The sequence below is a fragment of the Protopterus annectens genome, chromosome 13.part0, assembly GCF_019279795.1.
Source record: "Protopterus annectens isolate FY-2018-M chromosome 13.part0, PAN1.0, whole genome shotgun sequence".
Classification (NCBI taxonomy): domain Eukaryota; kingdom Metazoa; phylum Chordata; order Ceratodontiformes; family Protopteridae; genus Protopterus; species Protopterus annectens.
In genome coordinates this window covers 1,196,366,892-1,196,386,099 of record NC_056747.1, presented here as the reverse complement: position 1 = coordinate 1,196,386,099, position 19,208 = coordinate 1,196,366,892, and the positions used below count along the sequence as shown (strand labels likewise).

Genomic DNA, 19,208 nt, shown 5'->3' with positions numbered 1-19,208 from the left:
CACAGAAACCCTGTACAAGCATGTTAATATCTTCATAGAGGCAACTGTAACCACCAGGAAGAAGTACAAACTAAAACAAAAAAACTTGCTGTGGAATCACAAAATCAATAAAATAATAGGGGTAAAGGAAGAAATAATGGCAAACAACAAACATTAGGAGGCCTAGCCAGCAAAAGCACTCTCAAATCACTCTCAACAAAATAAAAGAGGACCAGTAAAGTCTACCAAAGTCACATTTGAGGTCAATTTGGCCTCCCAGGCCAAGGACAACCACAAAGCATTCTGTAGCTATGTCCTCAACCTCAAAGGCAATACACAATTGTGTGCAGAACTCATTGTAAATGTAGCCACTCATACTGAGCCAGGAGATATAGCAAACCTCCTGACTGAAAAATTCAGCTCCAACTTTACTCCTCTCTCCCCCTCAACCTTCTCTCAGAAAATATCATCAAATATAACTCCCCCTACTATCACTAGGGAACAGATCCTTAATGCTCTCTCTAAGACCAAGAACACTGCATCAGTGGGCCTAGACAATATCCCAGGATACCTTCTAAATAGCATGAAACATGACCTATCAGGCCCTCTGTAATTAGTTTTTAACTGTAGCATCCAAACAGGCTTTATGCCTCATGAATGGAGAAAGACAACAGTCATCCCTCTGCTCAAAGGCAGCCATCTACAGATCCTGGAAACTACAGACCCATAAGCTTCTCTAGTCTTATATATAAAGCCATGGAAAGAATTATCATGAAGATGATCAATAGAGATATAGTAAACCTTCAGACACTGGACCCAACCCAGTTTAGTTTCGTCAAGTGCAGATCATGCCTACTTAACCTGGTGGACTTCTTTGAGAAGGTCACCAAAGCAATGGATGAGGGCAAGATCATTCACACTGCCTATCTTGACCTGGCCAAGGCATTTGACACAATACCTCACTCAGGCATTGTTGATAAACTCAAGAGGATAGGTACAAACCTGTATGTCACCTGGTGGATAGCCAACTGGCTCACAGACAGGACCCAGGAAGTTAGAATTAGAGAGTCCACCTCTACAAAGAGGCCAGTCACAAGTGGAGTCCCTCAGGGATCAGTCCTTGGACCGCTCCTTTTTGGCATTTACCTCTCAGAAGTCAAGGCCAATGTCAGTGTTCTCTGGCTGACTAAATTTGCAGATGATTGCAAATTAGGAGCTGTCATTGAATCTCACACTGACACAAATGTTCTCCAGGAGGGGCTGATACAGACAAACAACTAGTGTCAGAGCCATGGACTAAAACTAAATGCCAAGAAATGCATAATAGTATACTTTGGGAAGTCATCCATCCCTGGTAGCTATTATATTGACAACACACCCCTTAGAGTTGACCCAGTAGTCAGGGACATTGGGGCATACATAGATAGTAATCTAGCCTCTGACCATCATGTGTCTACAGTGGTGAAGAAATCATTCTATGTTGCACAACTTATAAACAAAGGTATGGCATCTAAGTCCAAGGAAGTCATTGTTCCACTGTATTCGGCATTCATCAGACCTATCATTGAGTGCAGTGCAGTGCAGAGCCTAACCAGGCATATCCAACAATTGGAATGTCCACAGAGGTTCCTCAATAAAAGAATACAGTGCATAAGTAAGATGTCCTATGCAGACCACCTCAGGGGCCTATCCCTGTATTATGTCTCCTACAGGCTTTTGAGAGGAGATCTATGTCTGGCATACAGGACATTGTCAGACTTGGCCCTCCTGCATTTCCACAAAACAAACAGCACCGGAGTCACCCATTCTAAAGACTTAAACCTTGCCTGTGACATAAATAGGACCTGCTGGAGAGATAGCTATGTGTCCCAGAGACTACCCCATCTATGGAACAGGCTCTTCATCCATGTAAAGCAGAGTTCCTCCCAAACCCAATTCAAGTGCAACTTGGACAATTGGATGGGAAACCAGAAATTCAGCCCTGGTTTGGCACCTATGTCTATAATGGACACTGGTAACCTGTAAATGGCTCCTCTTCTAGGCCCATGCTTACACTTAGCAAGGGCATCAGAGCTTGTCTGAGATTTGGGATCCATGGCTAGGCTTAAGAAGGCCCTTGTGGTCATTTACTAGTAAACACCAATGAACCAATACAAGAGTATACATAGGTTTGTAGTTTGAAAGCTAACACTGTGCAGTAATTTGTAATTTTGCCAAAGTTTAACTGGCATTTGTTACTATGTGGGAACAGGGAACTGTACTTTCTAACCTGAAACATCTAGGGGAAAATGTGCAATGTGACAAAATGTCTTCACAATTTAGAATGCCATCTTAAGACATTAAATAAAACAGATATTTGAGATATTAAAAATAGTCTTGCATTTTTCTTTGATCATTCTTTTCAAGTTTGAATTGGAACGATTAAAACTTATGTGTGAAAATACACTTTGCCGTAAGATGTCTGTGGAAACTGTGGCAGAAATATTAGTCTTTGCAGATCGTCAGAGAAGAAATCTATTGAAGGCTCAGGCTTTGGATTTCATCATATAGTGAGTATAATAAAGGTGATATGTTCATTGCAACAGTGCTCTTGAAGATATTTGAGATCCTGGAGAAGTGTATTGTAAAATTAAAAGTCAATGTTTCTTGTTTGATTATTTTAAACCAATTTTCTCGCAGCTCATCTTATTTTAAGGAGAACCTTTGCAGCCAATGCCACTTTATAAGGCTTTTTTTGATTTCATACTTTCTGTCAGCATTTTTCAGCAGACTAATAAATTATATAAATTAAACTTAGTAGAGCCAGTCATCAACCTGCATGTTTCTTTGTGAGAAGAAGAGTATCCCTTGAGGACATAATACATTGGGAGAGCATGCAAACTCCACACAGACAGTGGCCAAAGATCAGGATTGAACCTTGGACCTTGGAAATGGGAAGTAGAGCGTTCCCATTTAGTCTCTCTGTTTATTTAATCTCTTCCAGCAGTGCAATTGCTGCTGGCAGTACTAAAGGTAGTCTGGTTTGACTAGCCTACTGTTGAGATCAACCAGTGCAGTTACGGCTGCAAGCCCTGTCTCTGTCTGTAGGACTGTATTTACTTTTCATCACCATCTGACAATGTGTTATACAAGCACATGTCTCTGCCACTGCACCAACAATTTTCCCTAAACGAGGAGCGATGGAAGTGTCTGCATTCTCCTCAAAGGTATAACAAGAAACATACTTCACCTTTGTCTTCTTTCTTAGAAGAGGATTTGTATGGTTTGTCTGCATTCTCCTTTTGTTGTACTGATTATGTTGACTGGGAGTCCCTTTCATCTTGTTTTCCACATAAAGACACAGCATTTTACCAGAATATTGTAAATACACATAGGAAGCCAAGACACAGCTTTTTACCGAAATACTGTAAATACACATAGAAAGCCTCTATAAGGGATTTGGAAAATTCTCCAGCAATAAAACCGTATCATTAACTGTTAGGAGCTGAGAAGGTGTGGACATTATCAATTCTTTCAGCAACTGTTTTGCTTCCAAGAGTACATAAATGAGAATTTGAAGCACCCAGAGTGTCAGGCTCTAGCTTAAAACAAAAACTCATACCATTTCCAAAGATCTCCAGGAAAAGCATCTCAAATTCATAAATCCCAGTATGCAGGCCTCATGATTATATTCGTATCCCAGGCAGTGCATTATAGTCCTTGTATAGAATAGATTCATAGGCGCATACTAACCTATCAGTTTGCAGACTATTACAAGAATAGTCAATAAACTGAGGACAGAGTCAAAGTCTGTACCTTGTATATCTGAGGTAAAGACATTAACATTATACCAACCTCTCTGTATAAGTTCTTGGGTAGTAGCTAGGATAATACTGAGAGTCTAAACTTGGTCGGCTGTTGGCTCCACTTGATTTGATTGAAGACAGACAGATCAAGCTTCCTGCTGTCCCCACAAACCCCCTACTAATTTATTCTAGCTATGAGGCTGCATGGTCTCAGACTGAAGTTCTTGGTTGATTTCATTGGTCCATTAATCAATGTGTTTATAGTATGCAGATTTTGCAGAAGTCTACTACCTTTCCTATTTATGTGACTCCCTAAGCAGCATGAAGAGAGGTCATGACTCTAGCTGGTGATTGCTGCTATAGTCAGTCTCATGGAGATAAGTGTGTTATGGCATCACAAAGAGTTGGACCTCTTAGAACAAAAGCTGGCAGGACTTGTCAATCTCTACTTGCCCAGATAATACTACACTAAAATGGAACCTCTTTTTGGTGCTTGTTCTTCAGGGGATTTTTAATATAAAAATACTGGTGGGGAGGGCTCTTCTTCACTCTCTACAGCTGCAATAACCAAAAGACACAACCTCACACTGGTGCCTCCTACTGTGGGCGTCCCCTCTATCATTTCTTTTCAGCAACTCTCTTTCTGCTTCGTACTGTAAGAGAAAATGTGAACAGCAAGAGTAGCTTCAAGTGATATTCCTTTGCAGAGACATATTTCACCTTGCATACATCTGCTGCATTTATTGAGCTGCCTCTGCAGAGATCCCCAAGGGCAGACTTAGTTTTGCATCCCCTGGAAAAAGTCTACTTTATCTTCACCACTCCATGTTCCATCATCAGGAGTTGTCTGTCCTTAAGTTAAATCATGGGAGGTGTGAAACCTCTTTTTCCTAAAAAAAAGGTTAAAAATTGTTTTGAAAACTGAATCCTCCTCAGATGATTGTCCTACCACTTTTCAATTTTTTGACAGTTTGGCAAACCATGATTTACAAAATCCAAAAACAAAAGTGTAAGCAAGCAAACTGTAAGGCTGAAAAAATAAATGTATTTAGTTAATGCAGTGCACAAACGAACTGGTTTCAGCTGGTATACAACACAGCCTTCCTCAGTGTGAAATAAAATACATTTCAAGAAATCTTTTATACATGCACTTAATTAGAATAGGCTTGTAATTGGTTGATCTAAAATTGATCATTTAATCCACGTTGAAATAAACCACCCAGTTTAACAATCCATTTTTTTCTCTTTGGTGTCAAGAATGGAATGCCAACCCGCTTTGTCGGATTTGTTCCCTTTTAATGATATCTATTACCATGAAACTAAACTTGGCAGATGAATGTTTTAAACAATGTTTGTATAAAGCACTACTTAGTTTTTTGTTCTTCATATCACTGGTATGCTCAGAAATTCTCAATCTTAGTGGTCGTGAGGTTTGTCCTATATAGAAAGAGCCACGGCTGCATGTTGCTGGATATATCAGCCATTCACTACTGCAATTGGCAAAAAAAATATGTCATAAACTGTGCCACAGTTCTTACTTGTAAATTGTTTGGATTTAAAAGCCTTATTGCAGTGAGTGCATTGTCCACATGGGAAGCATCCTGTAAGCACCTCGCCTGATAATGTAGTTTGAACCTCATGGAATGGTGTCCTGGAATGTGAGTGTTTATAATGATCAAAATGGGAAGCGAGATTTCTCCCTTTACGAAATGAAAACTGGCATCTGTCTGATAGAATGTTAGTTAGATTGTGATCACTCTGTAGAATATTCCAGTGTCTCTGTACACTGTTGATTAATAAATCATAATTCCTGCCATAAGTGGTCACTAGTCTAATGGGTGCCAAGCTTTGCTGCTCCCGTTGTTTATAGGACAAAAGGTCTTCCCTCTTGAGTGTATTTGCCCAATTGCTGGCCTGAAGAACATGTCCCATCTGATATCCCCGGTCCCTAAACCTGTGGGTCAGATCCCGCCTTTATTTCTGAAAGATGGAATCTTTAGAGCAAATGCATCTCATTCTGCTGTATTGGGATTTGGGGATATTTTTAGCTATATGGGATGGATGAAAGCTGGATGCATGGAGGAGGGTATTGTATTGAGGGTACTTCCTGAAAACTTCAGTACACAAAGTATGATCTGGATTTCTGGAGATGGAAACATCAAGAAAAGTGATGGTGTTTGGATCAAAATTAACCGTGAAGTGTAGACCCCATTTGTTTTCATTTAATCAATAAATTCAGACAAATATTCCACATATGACCTCCATACCATCCAGCAATCATCCAAATATTGCCTCCAAATGTCTATTTCCATCAGATACAAGTTATGGCATGCATCATAGATTAGTTGTTCTTCAATGATAGCCATAAAAAGGTCAGCATAAATGGTGGCAAAGGATGCCCCCATAGCTGTACCCTTGATTTGCCAATAGCATGTATCTTAATAGAAAAATACATTATTAGATAGGACATGTTCTGTCAGGCCCAACAAAAAAGTATTGAACCCTGGCTGGTATAATTCAGATTTATACAGCCAGTATTCAATGGCCTCCAATCCAGTGGCATTAGGGATGTTTGTGTAAAGAGCACTAACATCTAGAGTGCAGATTAACCATTCTGGTCCAAGTTGGGTTTCCAAAATGATATTTAGAAATTCTGTGTTGTCCTGTATGCGTGATTGCACCCACAGCAATAGAGGTTTGAGATATTTAGTAAGAAACAATGAAAATGGTTCAGTGATAGAGCCTCTACCAGATACAATTGGTCTCCCAGGTGGTTTAACAGGGTCCTTGTGTATTTTGGGCAAAAAGTAAATATATTGACTCATAGGATCCTTAACAGTGAGATGTTGCATGACTTTATCAGTAATAATGCCTTCTTCCCTGTCTAATGACAAAAATTCATCTATCTGTTTTTTTAACCTAAAGGTGGGGTCCAGAGGCATTTCCAAATAGTAACGCCTATCTTGAAGTTGTCTTTTGGCTTCAGAATCATATTACAGCCAATTATTACCACTACAGCCCTACATTTATCAGCAGAGAGAATGACAATATCTTTGTTGTTCTGTAATTCAGTTAATGCTTCCCTTTCAGTCTTAGAGAGATTATTTGGTTTGTAAGTAATTTCACTCCTGTTGTAGTGTAGATCTTTGAGAACACTACTTTGAAACTGATGCACTGTGGGATTCATAGGCAGCATATACTTGGATTTATGATAAGTAAACTCATGTTCAACACCAGAATCAGTAGAGTCATCAAAATGCAATCTGAGGTTTATAAGTCTACAAAATGACAATAAATCTTTTGCTAAAAGATCTGCAGTAACCAGGAAACCAGGAATAAAACTAAGACCTTTATTAAGATCAATGTGTGTAGTAGGCAAACTTACATCAGAGATATTCAAAACATTGATGTTATTTTGATTTATTTCCAAGTTATTAGTTTCAAAAGCCCATCTATGTTGTTTAGCGTTTAAACCCTGACTAACCCATACAATAATCAGACTGAGGTAAGACAAAAAATAGTCATGCTCATGTCTAAACCCTGACTAACCCAAAATATACCAAGAAACTATTAAACCAAACTTAGCTCACAAATGTGATTACCCTAATTTTTTCCTTCCCACACCCTCATACTAGATATTTCTTTACTTTTTTTATATGTCTCTAATTTCCAATATCAGGAAAATAACTTACTATCCTGCCCATACTAAATAAACTCCTTACCTAACCTACCTTCTCTTAATCATCATCCTTACTTTCTAACTGAAAATCCTTTTTCTTATAGACACACTTCTCTTAAATGATTGTTTTCCCTGTATATTTATTCTATCACCAAGAATGTTTTTTTTTTTTTTATTATTTCCTATCTAAATGTAACCTTAATTTGAATTTGTCTTTAATTTATTGTTAACTTTCTAGATATCTCTGTAACCTGCATTTTAAGTGTTACAGTTTTTTTTTTTTAACATGGAGCTTTTCTCCCCGGGCATCCGCTGAAAATGGATATGTATCCAGTCGGACTTTCCCGGTTAACAAATGTAAAATAAATAAAATTTCTTGAATGTTTTCTGCCTGATAAAGGGGCCAAACTGTATGCCCTCTCGGGGGTACGTGAGTCTGGTGTGTGTTGCATGTCTGTATCTGTGTATGAAGACAGATCATCAGTAGATGATCCCATGTCTGTAGGTTGCTTTTTAAGGACGGACCTTGGTCGTTTCCTTTTGGAAGTTCTACTTTGTGCTTGTTGGAATATGACCTGTTTGCTAATACTAAAAGGTTACCAAGCTGATAATCTGTTTGGTCCCTCTGGAATTTTTTCACCTTCATGTTTTTCAATTGTTGTTCAAGACCAGATAGGTCTTTTGCTAGTTTATTCAAATTTAGTAAAGAAGGTTTATCCTTCATATGTCTGTACATCAGAACATAGCTTAGTAACTTCACAAATTTCACAGTCAATGAATCTGTATTGAAATTTGGCCAAGGCCTCAGCAAAACCCATAGTTGTTTGTTGTTGGATGTCTGCCCACTGTTTATTCAACTCATCATCAGCCTCACTGACTAATGGTTGTGCTCTGATACATAGTCCCCTAGGTGTAATCCCTTTAGCCATGTAGGCTTTAAAGAGTTTAGAATGCCAGACCTGAGACCTGAGAGATCTCATGCTCTTTTGTAGTTTATCAAAACATAAATCACAACTCGACTCCGGACCCAGGGCTGTACCACTTGATTCAGCGTTGTTTGGAGTGCCCAATCCAAACACACTTAAATCCTCCCTGTCAGCTGACAAACCAGATATCAATTTGGTTAATTTCATAATGGTACTATATCGTACTTGTAAAAAATGTTTATGTTCACTAGGTATTAATATAGATAGACCAGCAAGCTTATAAATGCTAGTTTCTTGTTCCTAAAAAACGTATTATTAGTCAACTTAATAAATTGTCAAGAGATAATTTAATGGCAATATTAGCCCTAGCTAAATAGCAATGCTAAGCCACATGTGTTAGTCCAATTTTGACACTTGTATACATAACACATAGAATGAGCAATAATAGCCCCTGTCACTGCCATGATTGAACCATTCAATCTTGGTTATATGACTACCTTTCTTCAGGACAGTGCTACGCCCATTCATGAGCAGACTGACATACATTTGGCCAAGTCTTAGTAAGATAAATAGGCTGCTGGTTTAAATATTTGTCAACTCTATATTTCAAGCAGAAAATATCACCATCAGGACCAAAGCCTGATCATAAATGACATAAGTTAAATAATTTGTCAGTTGAGAGCCCCGGATGGAAGTGTGGAACAAGGCACCCGCCAACCAGTTCAAAATTCACTTGGTCTAAAATACCTGGGGTCCATTGTAAATAGTAGATTAAAGACATGAGCATAAATAATGTGGGAGCCACCCAACAAAAAATTGTATCTTTAGAATATGTTAGGTAATTTTTGTTATCAGCAATGGTAGGTAACAGTAGCTGGTATGGCCTGTCGGTCTGTTAGCTTTTGTTCATACGTTCATATGACTAGCTACACCACCTTGAGTAAATGCCTGCCCCAAAATACTAGATATATCAGTTGATCTAGCAAGGGGCTAGATAGAAATAGAATTGCAATTATTTACTAAAATCTGCAACAATACCATATACTGTTTAATCCTATCCTGACTACAATTTGTACTGCAAATGCAATTTTCTTGTATATTTACCTGATCGCCCAAAATATGTTTATGAAGACAAAATCGTCAGGTATATGTAGAAAAGAAACACAAATACAAACTGCCAAGCCATTAGCCTGTCACAGAAACAGATCTATATCTCTCTCATCCTGAATCGTAGTATTTGTTGTTTATACAATTAAATGCAGTATGTTTTAGTTTAAGTAATAATTTTATACTCAAAATTGTAGGCAGATAACTGTTACAACTGACGTAAATCAAACAGTTAATACTTGACTGGATTGTCATGAGACTATAACTGCACAAAAGTAATGCAATCAACTTTGTAAAAAATGTATATCATTACACAAACCCTTAATACCAACATAAATATTCTGAACACAATGAAAAATAGTTGTTCAGAACTCATATTGCATTTTGTTTTCGAGGGGTCTCAATCGAAAACAAAATGCAATAGGAGTTCTGAACAACTATTTTTCATTGTTATAGTGTCCAAAAGATGAATCAAACTTTTGCTCAGAATTCAAGTCCCAAACTGTCTCATAAACACAAATAATCCACTCTATTAATGTCCCTGATTGTTCAAGATTGAAATCCCATTGAAAATACAAAGTTCCGATTCTCCCAATATTCACAAATGGAAGATAATAAATGGCCTGTTGATATTCCGACTTGTTAAATACAAAAAGAAGACCTTTTTGCCTTAAGTTAGCTCAGGTCATCAAAAAGCTGATGGTCGCGATGAAAAAATTGCACCCATAAAGTCAAAGTTAGTCAAACTTAGGTTTCTGTTATAAATATGATCAAGATGAAAAAATAATCCTTAAACTATATTAGCATAGACCATACTTTTTGATTCTGTCCCCAAACCAAAATTTCCAGCACAACGACATGAAAACGGCATCCATAAACGGAAATTCCAGTTGTAGAGACGCCTATTAAGCTGAAAATGGCGCCCCTTTTCACCACACACACAGTTTAAAAAATGAATCTAGCCAAAAGCCTAAGAGGTTTAGGTTAAGGTTTAGTTACCATTACCAGGAAAGTCCATTAATGTTGAGGCTTGAGTAAAGGATGGCGAAAGTGAAACCCCATAAACGTGCAACTTCTGCTTCTGCTTCTCTGCTTCTTCACAAACCAATTTGGTGTATGAAAAGGGTTCTGCTGCACCAAGTTAAACGACCTTAACTTCTGTACGCCACTGAAAGAACATATATAAATCCCAAGTTTCAGGAAATAAAGTCCAAAATCCAATCAACCAAAGTATAATCCTTTTTGTATGAGCTACAGATAGAAACATGCAGCTCACACCAGTCTCACAGACCCCCAGCAGGGAATGAAAAATATGTGTCACATCAAAAAAGTTCCCCCTTCATGAAAGGCAATTGCATGGCTCAAATAATATAAAATCCAAAAACAAAAGTGTAAGCCAGCAAACTATAAGGCTGAAAAAATACATTTATTTAGTTAATGCAGTGCACAAACAAACCAGTTTCGGCTGGTATACAAACAGCCTTCCTCAGTGTGAAATAAAATACATTTCAAGAAACCTTTTATACAGGCACTTAATTAGAATAGGCTTGTAATTGGTTGATCTAAAATTCATCATTTAATACAGGTGGAAATAAACCACCCAGTTTAACAATCCATTTTTTTCTATTTGGTGTCAAGAATGGAATGCCAACCCGCTTTGTTGGATTTGTTCCCTTTTAATGATATCTATTACCATGAAACTAAACTTGGCAGATGAATGTTTTAAAAAATGTTTGTATAAAGCACTACTTAGTTTCTTGTTCTTCATATCACTGGTATGCTCAGAAATTTTCAATCTTAGTGGTTGTGAGGTTTGTCCTATATAGAAAGAGCCACGGCAGCAACGTAATAGATATCATTAAAAGGGAACAAATCCAACAAAGCGGGTTGGCATTCCATTCTTGACACCAAAGAGAAAAAATGGATTGCTAAACTGGGTGGTTTATTTCCACCTGGATTAAATGAACAATTTTAGATTAACCAATTACAAGCCTATTCTAATTAAGTGCCTGTATAAAAGATTTCTTGAAATGTATTTTATTTCACACTGAGGAAGGCTGCGTTGTATACCAGCCGAAACTGGTTTGTTTGTGCACTGCATTAACTAAATAAATTTATTTTTCCAGCCTTACAGTTTGCTGGCTTACACTTTTGTTTTTGGGTTTTATATTATTTGAGCCATGCAAATGCCTTTCGTGCAGGGGGATCTTTTTTGATGCATAACCATGATTTACTTCATATGTCTTCCCAAGCATCAACCCTCAATAAAGTGATATAAAACAAAGAGCACCAAAAAGCTTTCAAAGGCTCCATATCACATCAAGTTGTTTAACTGTTTCTGCTTGCATCTTTGTAAGAACAGGCAACTCTTCCATCAGACTCAGACTTAAGGATTTTTGATTTCTGAAGGGTGATTGTGCATCTTCTTTCATGACAGTAAGGGGAACTGATTAATACATTTATAGTAAATCAGTGTGTTGTGGTAGAATAGCTGAGCTGGTTTCCTAGTCACCACTAAAATGGTATATTTGATCAAGTTCACTTTTAGTCTTGGCATACCCATGGTCAGAGCATGTATAACTAAATGTATCATTAAGTGAATGTGGAAGTAGCCACAGCTATTTCCATCAGGTGACATGCTTGTTTGCATAGTTTGCCTTATAACCACAGAATATATCAAAAGATGTGGCTGTGGTGGACTGTTTTTAGTAGGCAGCAGGTATGTCCCCTTATGGTATCTCCAGCTTCATTCATTGAAGAACTACCGTTTCCCAAATTAAGATACATTCAACTTTTGAATACTCATCAGCATTAATTGCTTGTAATACTTCTTTACCATTCAATCATATGAATATATTTTTGATGATGTTGGCCAAAAGTCAGACTCATGTTCACAAGCTCCTAAGAAGCCTAACTATTTCTACAGAGTACAAGAGTAGTTAAATTATCTAATCACGAATCTGTTGCTGGATCCAGTGACAAAATGGTTAGTCATGAGAAGGTTCCAGTTGCTTTTTATTTCTGAGAACTCTGTCAGCTGATATAGAAAATGGACTACTGGATGGCTATGGAAAGAAAGGCAGGTACTTCTGCCATTGTAAGCATAAGAGCGGTTAATTATCAGGCCAGCATGATACAGTAACAGCAATATTCAACAGCAAATAAATGACCTGCCCCTGAATGCCTCTGATGCTTTGTTTAGGGACACAATTTGCAAGCTGATTCAGATTGCATACAAGGTACGATTCTGTATGGTTGTAATGCTTGGGAATGACACAGTAAATGCAGGTACAGTAGGAGAGATGCATGATCAGGAATGTAGCCACTCCCAGACAGGGTTAAGGGAACTTACTTGATTGCATTTTAGGTAAATTCTTCCTTTTTTATTATTATTTATTTATTTTATTTTATATTTGATTAACAGGTTGCTCTGACTGGGCAATCAGGTGCCCGTTTTCAACAGAGACCCGGGTAGAAAAGCTCCACATCCACGACAATCATAAAAATAGAAAATACAAATGATCCACATACATGATAAAAATACAAAAGTCAGAGATGAGTACAAATTAATAAAGCAAACAAACAATAGTATATAATGGCATAGTATGATGAGAAGTTACAGAAGTGTACAATATATAGAGTGTACAGTAGTAAAGCAGAAAATATAATGTATTACACCCTCACAAACTCCCCTTGAGTACCTTGTTCCCCATTGGCCCTTTTTTTCAATTATAAAGGAATTCCCAATACTATTCTAGCATGTCCAAAGGTCAATTGTCAATCTCCTCTCCGGTCCAGCTGGTGAATCTGGGAATCTTGAGGCAATGTTACAACTGCCTCATGTACACAGACAACCCTCTCCTCCTCCCAACAAATTCCAGCACATGTGAGAGATGCAACCATATAGCCAAACTGGAGGCTAAGCTCTCTCAACTCAGTACTGGCGTAACCAGTCAGGAGGAGAAGGAAACCACACTCACTACAATTCCAGTCTCACATAGACCTACCACGACAGCAAACCAAACACATAAACCCACAAAAACATACTCGGAGGCTCTAAATAAAAATCTGCCTAAGCAGCAGAGACCTCCAAAGCAGACACCCAAGCAACCGCTACCCCAAAACAAAACACGTGCAACACATAGCTCACAAAGCCAGTGTGCCGACCAGTCACAGCCCTTAAGGCTAAACAACACACCTGATACACTTGTAATAGGTGACTCTATCGTCAGGCACACTGACGTCCCGCTCACCAGGCTGAACAAGGAGAAGGTCACAGTGGGCTGCCTGTCGGGAGATAGGATCCGCCACATAACACAAGCACTCAGGTCACTCCAAGGCAAGTACAAATATGACTCAGTCATTGTCCATGCTGGTGTGAATGACCTGAGACGTACCTCCCTGGACCACATGAAAAGAGACATAGAGGAGCTCTCTGAGCATGTAGCCCAGGCCGGTATGACCCTGACCTTGAGTAGCATCTTACCCTCACCAAGAATGATGCCACAATATGAAGACAAGATGATCAATTTCAACAAATGGCTTAAGTATTGGTGTCATTCAAAGGGGATCCAATGCCTGTCAGCCTGGGATGACATGCTCGACAAGCCACGATGCTTCACTAGGGACGGCTTGCACCTGTCACCCCTGGGATTTGGATATTGGCAAAGGCTCTTGCCACCCCCATAGTGCCTTTTTTAGACAAGGCTCAAAAGACAAACCCATCTCCATAGGTATCACAAGGGATAAGAAATTAAGAGTAATGCTACTCAACACCAGAAGTCTAAACCTCAAGATGCACGCACTCTAAACTCTCCTTATCATGGAGAACATCGATATCTGTGCAGTAACAGAAACCTGGTTCAAGGCTCCCGAGAGCACCCCAGCACTACCAGGTTATACTGCATACCATGCTTTTCGGCCCCAAAACTTGGACTGAACCACAAAAGGAGGGGGAGTATTAATATTCGTCAAAGATACCCACACCTTCAGGTTGGTGGCACAGCATGAAGCATCAGAGACTATACATGTGCAACTAACAGTGGGTAAAACTGCCTTCCAGTTTATAGCCTGCTACAGACCACCCTCCCAAACCCAGGAACCCCACTCAGCCTTCCTGAGAACACTGGAAAATATGAAGGTCTCTCCAAACACCATTATATTGGGCGACTTCAACTACCCAAACATAGACTGGGAGCATTACTCTAGCTCCAACACCCTAGCCCAAAGGTTCCTAGAATTTATAAACTCAAATGCTATGGAACAACTTGTTACCACTTCCACAAGAGGGGAAAACATACTGGACCTGATCATCACCAACATGGGGGCTCTATTCTCCAGACCAGAAGTGTATCCCTCACTGGTAAGATCAGACCATAAACTAATCTCACTGGATATTCACATCCTGACCCCACCGCCTGCCCAGAAAACCACAGTGAAAAACTTCTCTAAAGCAAATTTCACACTCCTCAAAACCGAGGTGGAATCCTTCAAAGCCCCCAGGCCTGTGGAAAATACGTCCCAGACCACAGAATCCTTTATAAATGCATTCTATGAACACCTTCAGGAATGCATGGATCGTGCAATCCCAAATAAAACCAAGACCCAATCCTCCAAAGGCAGGCATCCTGACTGGTGGACCCCAGCCATAAACAAACTATACAATAGAAGGAGGAAGCTACTACATGATAGAGCAAAATCCCAAAAAGGGAAGGCATCTCTGATCAGTATTAGCAAAAAACTACGGGCAATCATAAAATCGTCTAAGGCCAGCTTTGAGAGAAAAATGCACAGGACACTAAGGATAATCAAAAGGCTTTCTTTAGTTATGTTAGGAACCTGGGTGGGAATTCCCAGATATGCTCAGAATTAGTCCAAAATGACAAAAATACACGAACCCACAGACATTGCCAACATCCTAGCTGACAGGTTCAGCGCAAACTCCCCACCAAAAGGGCAAATATCTATCCCAGCAGAGTGCTGCCCCCCTGACATCTCAGATGCTCAGGTAAGAGCCGCCCTCTCCAAAGCAAAAAATACAGCATCAATGGGACCAGACGGTGTCCCGGGCTGCATCCTGCATGAACTCCAAGATGAGCTAAACCCAAACATAAAACTACTGTTCAATCTCAGCCTTACTACCGGATATGTACCCAAAGAGTGGCGTACAGCAACAGTGGTTCCTCTCCACAAAGGTGGTGCCTCAACGGATCCTGGAAACTATCGCCCCATAAGCCTGACTAGCTTGATCTGCAAAGCTATGGAAAGGATCATCATGGACCTCATAAATAAAGATATTGGGGACCTACAGACACTGGATTCTACCCAGTTCGGCTTTGTTAAGGGCAGATCCTGCCTCTTAAACCTGGTTGATTTCTTTGAAACAGTCACGAAGGCCATTGACGAGGGGAAGGTGGTCCACACAGCCTACCTGGACCTTGCAAAAGCCTTCGATACAATACCCCACTCGGGCATTATAGATAAGCTCACCAGATTAAATATAAACCCCTATGTCACTAGATGGGTTGCAAACTGGCTCAAGGACAGAACCCACATGGTTAGAATTGCTGGAGCCATGTCGGACTCCAAACCAGTTACAAGTGGCATCCCACAAGGCTCAGTCCTGGGACCTCTCTTGTTCGGTATATATTTCTCGGAGGTACAGGCCAACACGGAAGGACTGTGGCTGACCAAGTTCGCAGATGACTGCAAACTAGGCGCCATAATTGACTCTCCAGCCGACACAAGCATCCTACAAAAGGGCCTCATAGAAACAGACAACTGGTGCCAGAGCCATGGCCTCAAGCTAAACGCCAAAAAGTGTATATTCATCCCCTTTGGCAAAAACAAAGTGCCCACAAATTACCACATAGGTGGTAATCCATTAAGTACGGAAGAAGTAATTAGGGACCTGGAGACCCAAGTTGATAGCAATCTCTCATTTGAAAACCACGTGGCCAAAGTGGTTAGAAAAACATTTTATATAGCCCAACTAATCATGAAGGGATTCACATCTAGATCAGGGGAGGTCATCGTGCCTCTTTACTCATCCCTCATCAGGCCTATAATTGAGTACAATGCCCCTTTTGGGATGTACCTTACCAGACACCTGCAGCAACTGGAAAGACCCCAAAATTACCTCACCAAGAGGATCAAAGGGCTCAAACAGATGCCATATGCTGCCCGGTTAAAGAAACTCCAGCTCTACTCAGTGGCATACCACCTGCTCAGAGGCGATCTGTGCCTGACGTATAAAGCCATGTCCAACCCGGAATTAATGGACATGCTGCACCTCAGAAAATCCAAATCCCATCGAGCTATGCGCTCAAGAGACTTGAACCTCAGCACTGAAATAAATAGGACATGCTTGAGGGACAGATTCATAACCCAGAGGCTCCCTTCACTCTGGAATAAAATCCCAGTCCAGGTTAGGCAGAGTCCCTCATTGACTCTCTTCAAGAGGAATCTTGATGAGTGGATGGGAGATCGTAGGTTTACCCCGGGTATCACTTCTGTGTCACTGTTAGACAGAGGCACAGTATACTAACTTCGAAAAAGGGCATAGCAAAATTAATTTAAAATGGGTGGCAAAAGCCAAACACACTCTGGCTAGGCTTATAAATGCCCTAGGGCAGATAGCCTAGTATGAACCTATGAACCTATTTAAGTAAGAAAGCACAGTAATACTTTATACAGTTATATACATTCATTCGAAAATACAGTTCATTATGGTAGTTTTTTTTATGTGTTTGACCTTTGAGTAGTGCCAGAAGAAGATTTATCTGAATGGTGGTAGTAGGGCTAGCCATGGTCAGTACAGTGCCAGATGAGATTGAGGTAGGCTGTTAATAGCCATGTAGTGATCTTTCTTATCTTGCCTTATCTGTTTTTTTTTTGTTTTGTTTTATTATGTAGTTCGAGGAAGATCTGCCTGTTGTGATCGGTCTTATTGTGATACCATTTATCCCAAGCTTTATCCCTAAGTTTGAGAAGGGTTCTTGTGTTTTTAGAGAACTATGGGGCTGGGTTGGCTTTTATTCAAATCGTCCGTGGGGAGGCCTCTGATTTAATATGTTTAAAAAGGTGGAATTGAAGTTGTCCACTGCTTTGTCTAGTGTAAGGGTTGTTAGGGGAACCCAGTTGCAATACCTTAGTGTATTAATGAAATGCTCAGGTATGAAATTTTTTGAATTACGGATTTCATGTAGGGTGGTTGTTTTAGTGGTTTTGAGGTGTTGTCTTAATGTGAATATGGGTAAATGGTGACTAAGGCCATTTGGTACTGTACCATAATATTGAGCAGTAGATGGGTTGTTTGTAAGGATCTAGTCTAGTATGGCTTCCTTGTTTGTACTTTTGTCAGTGCGGGTGGGTGTTTTGATAAGTTGAGTATAGGAATACAGGTTGATGTGATTAGAGGGGGTATAGTTGTTTTGATGGATTTCCAGTCAATGTTAAAGTCCCCTAGGAGGAAAGTCTCCTGTGGGAGGTTTGCAGATGTCCAGTTTAGGGTAGACTCGAGAGTATCTATGTTGTCAGCTGGGGTATGTAAATACCACTAGGTTTAGTTGCTTCTGTTAATCGATTTGGATTTTGGTGAATAGGGTTTCTGCATTGTTCAATGTTGGGATTTCTTTATGTATAAGGTCTACCTTGAGGACAGTCTTGTATAGTATGGCGATGCCTCCACCTTTTTTGATAGTTCTATCAGCCTTGATTATATTATAACCTGGGGGAAGTATCTCATTGCCCTTAATGTGGGGTTTGAGGCAGGTCTCTGTAATGAGTGTAATGTCTGGGTTGTAAGAGGAGAGTGTGGCATGTACTTTGTCAATTTTGTTCAAGATACTTCTAGTGTTCATACTAAGTATAAGTAGGTTGCAGTTTTTTTTTTACAGTTAATTGCATGTTGGATGTTTGGACTAGTGAGGTTGGTAGTATCAGTTGTGGGGCATGGGTTGGGGTGTATATGACTACAAATTTGGAGCTGCTTTTGTAGGAATAGACATAGAGATTGAATTTTGAGTGGAAGTTTAGTTAATCTGTTGGGTTTGGTGGAAGGTATGGTGGAATTAATATATTTGAGTTTGTATAGCTCAGTGGTAGAGTAGCTCAGTAAGTGGGGTTGGATGTTAGAGAAGGGAGTGTTACTACGTGGTTGGTAGGTGGAAGTTAGGGTTGGGCTGGGGTGAAATATTATGAGAAAAAAACAAAAAACTCCTACCAAGAACGTTAGAACTGAATTTAATAAAATACAAATAGCATAAAAGCAACAACCCAAGTTTTCAGTTCCCTATTACCAGATCACAGATGCAGTTTGTCGAATGCATCTTGATCAAACCAAAAAGAGCAAAAAGGCAAAATAGTGAAGCAGCTTTTTAGTGAATTCTTTCCATGGGAAATAATTCACTTGACCGCTTTCATTACTTTGCCATTTTCGGCACTGTAGTGCGATCTCTGAGTTGGTATATTTAAGTAGGGGGGTGTGGGGGGTGAAGCCCCCCACATTATGTAATGTTTTAAAGTTTTTTTTTTTTTTTTTTTGGAACAGCGATTTTTTCCCCCTTGGAAAAAAATCACTGTTCTGAGGTTTCGATGTTGTAAGCTTTTGCTTACATGGGGTCGATTATTTATCGTTCGCTTTTGTGAGTGTGCGATAATATAAGATAGACCAAAGCTTTCAGGCTTAACCCTTCCTCAGTGCAGTAATAAACTCAGTAATTACATTCACCT

The 19,208-nt window shown here is 39.6% G+C and overlaps 1 protein-coding gene across 1 annotated transcript in view; it reads left to right on the top strand.

Moving 5' to 3' along the window:
* The window catches only part of LOC122788036 (speckle-type POZ protein-like), a 127,943-nt gene that overhangs the window by 94,837 nt on the left and 13,898 nt on the right, over window positions 1-19,208 (top strand). The window contains exon 8 of the mRNA XM_044054956.1: window positions 2,386-2,528. Coding sequence (XP_043910891.1) covers window positions 2,386-2,528 — 143 coding nt within the window. The remainder of the gene's footprint in view (window positions 1-2,385; window positions 2,529-19,208) is intronic.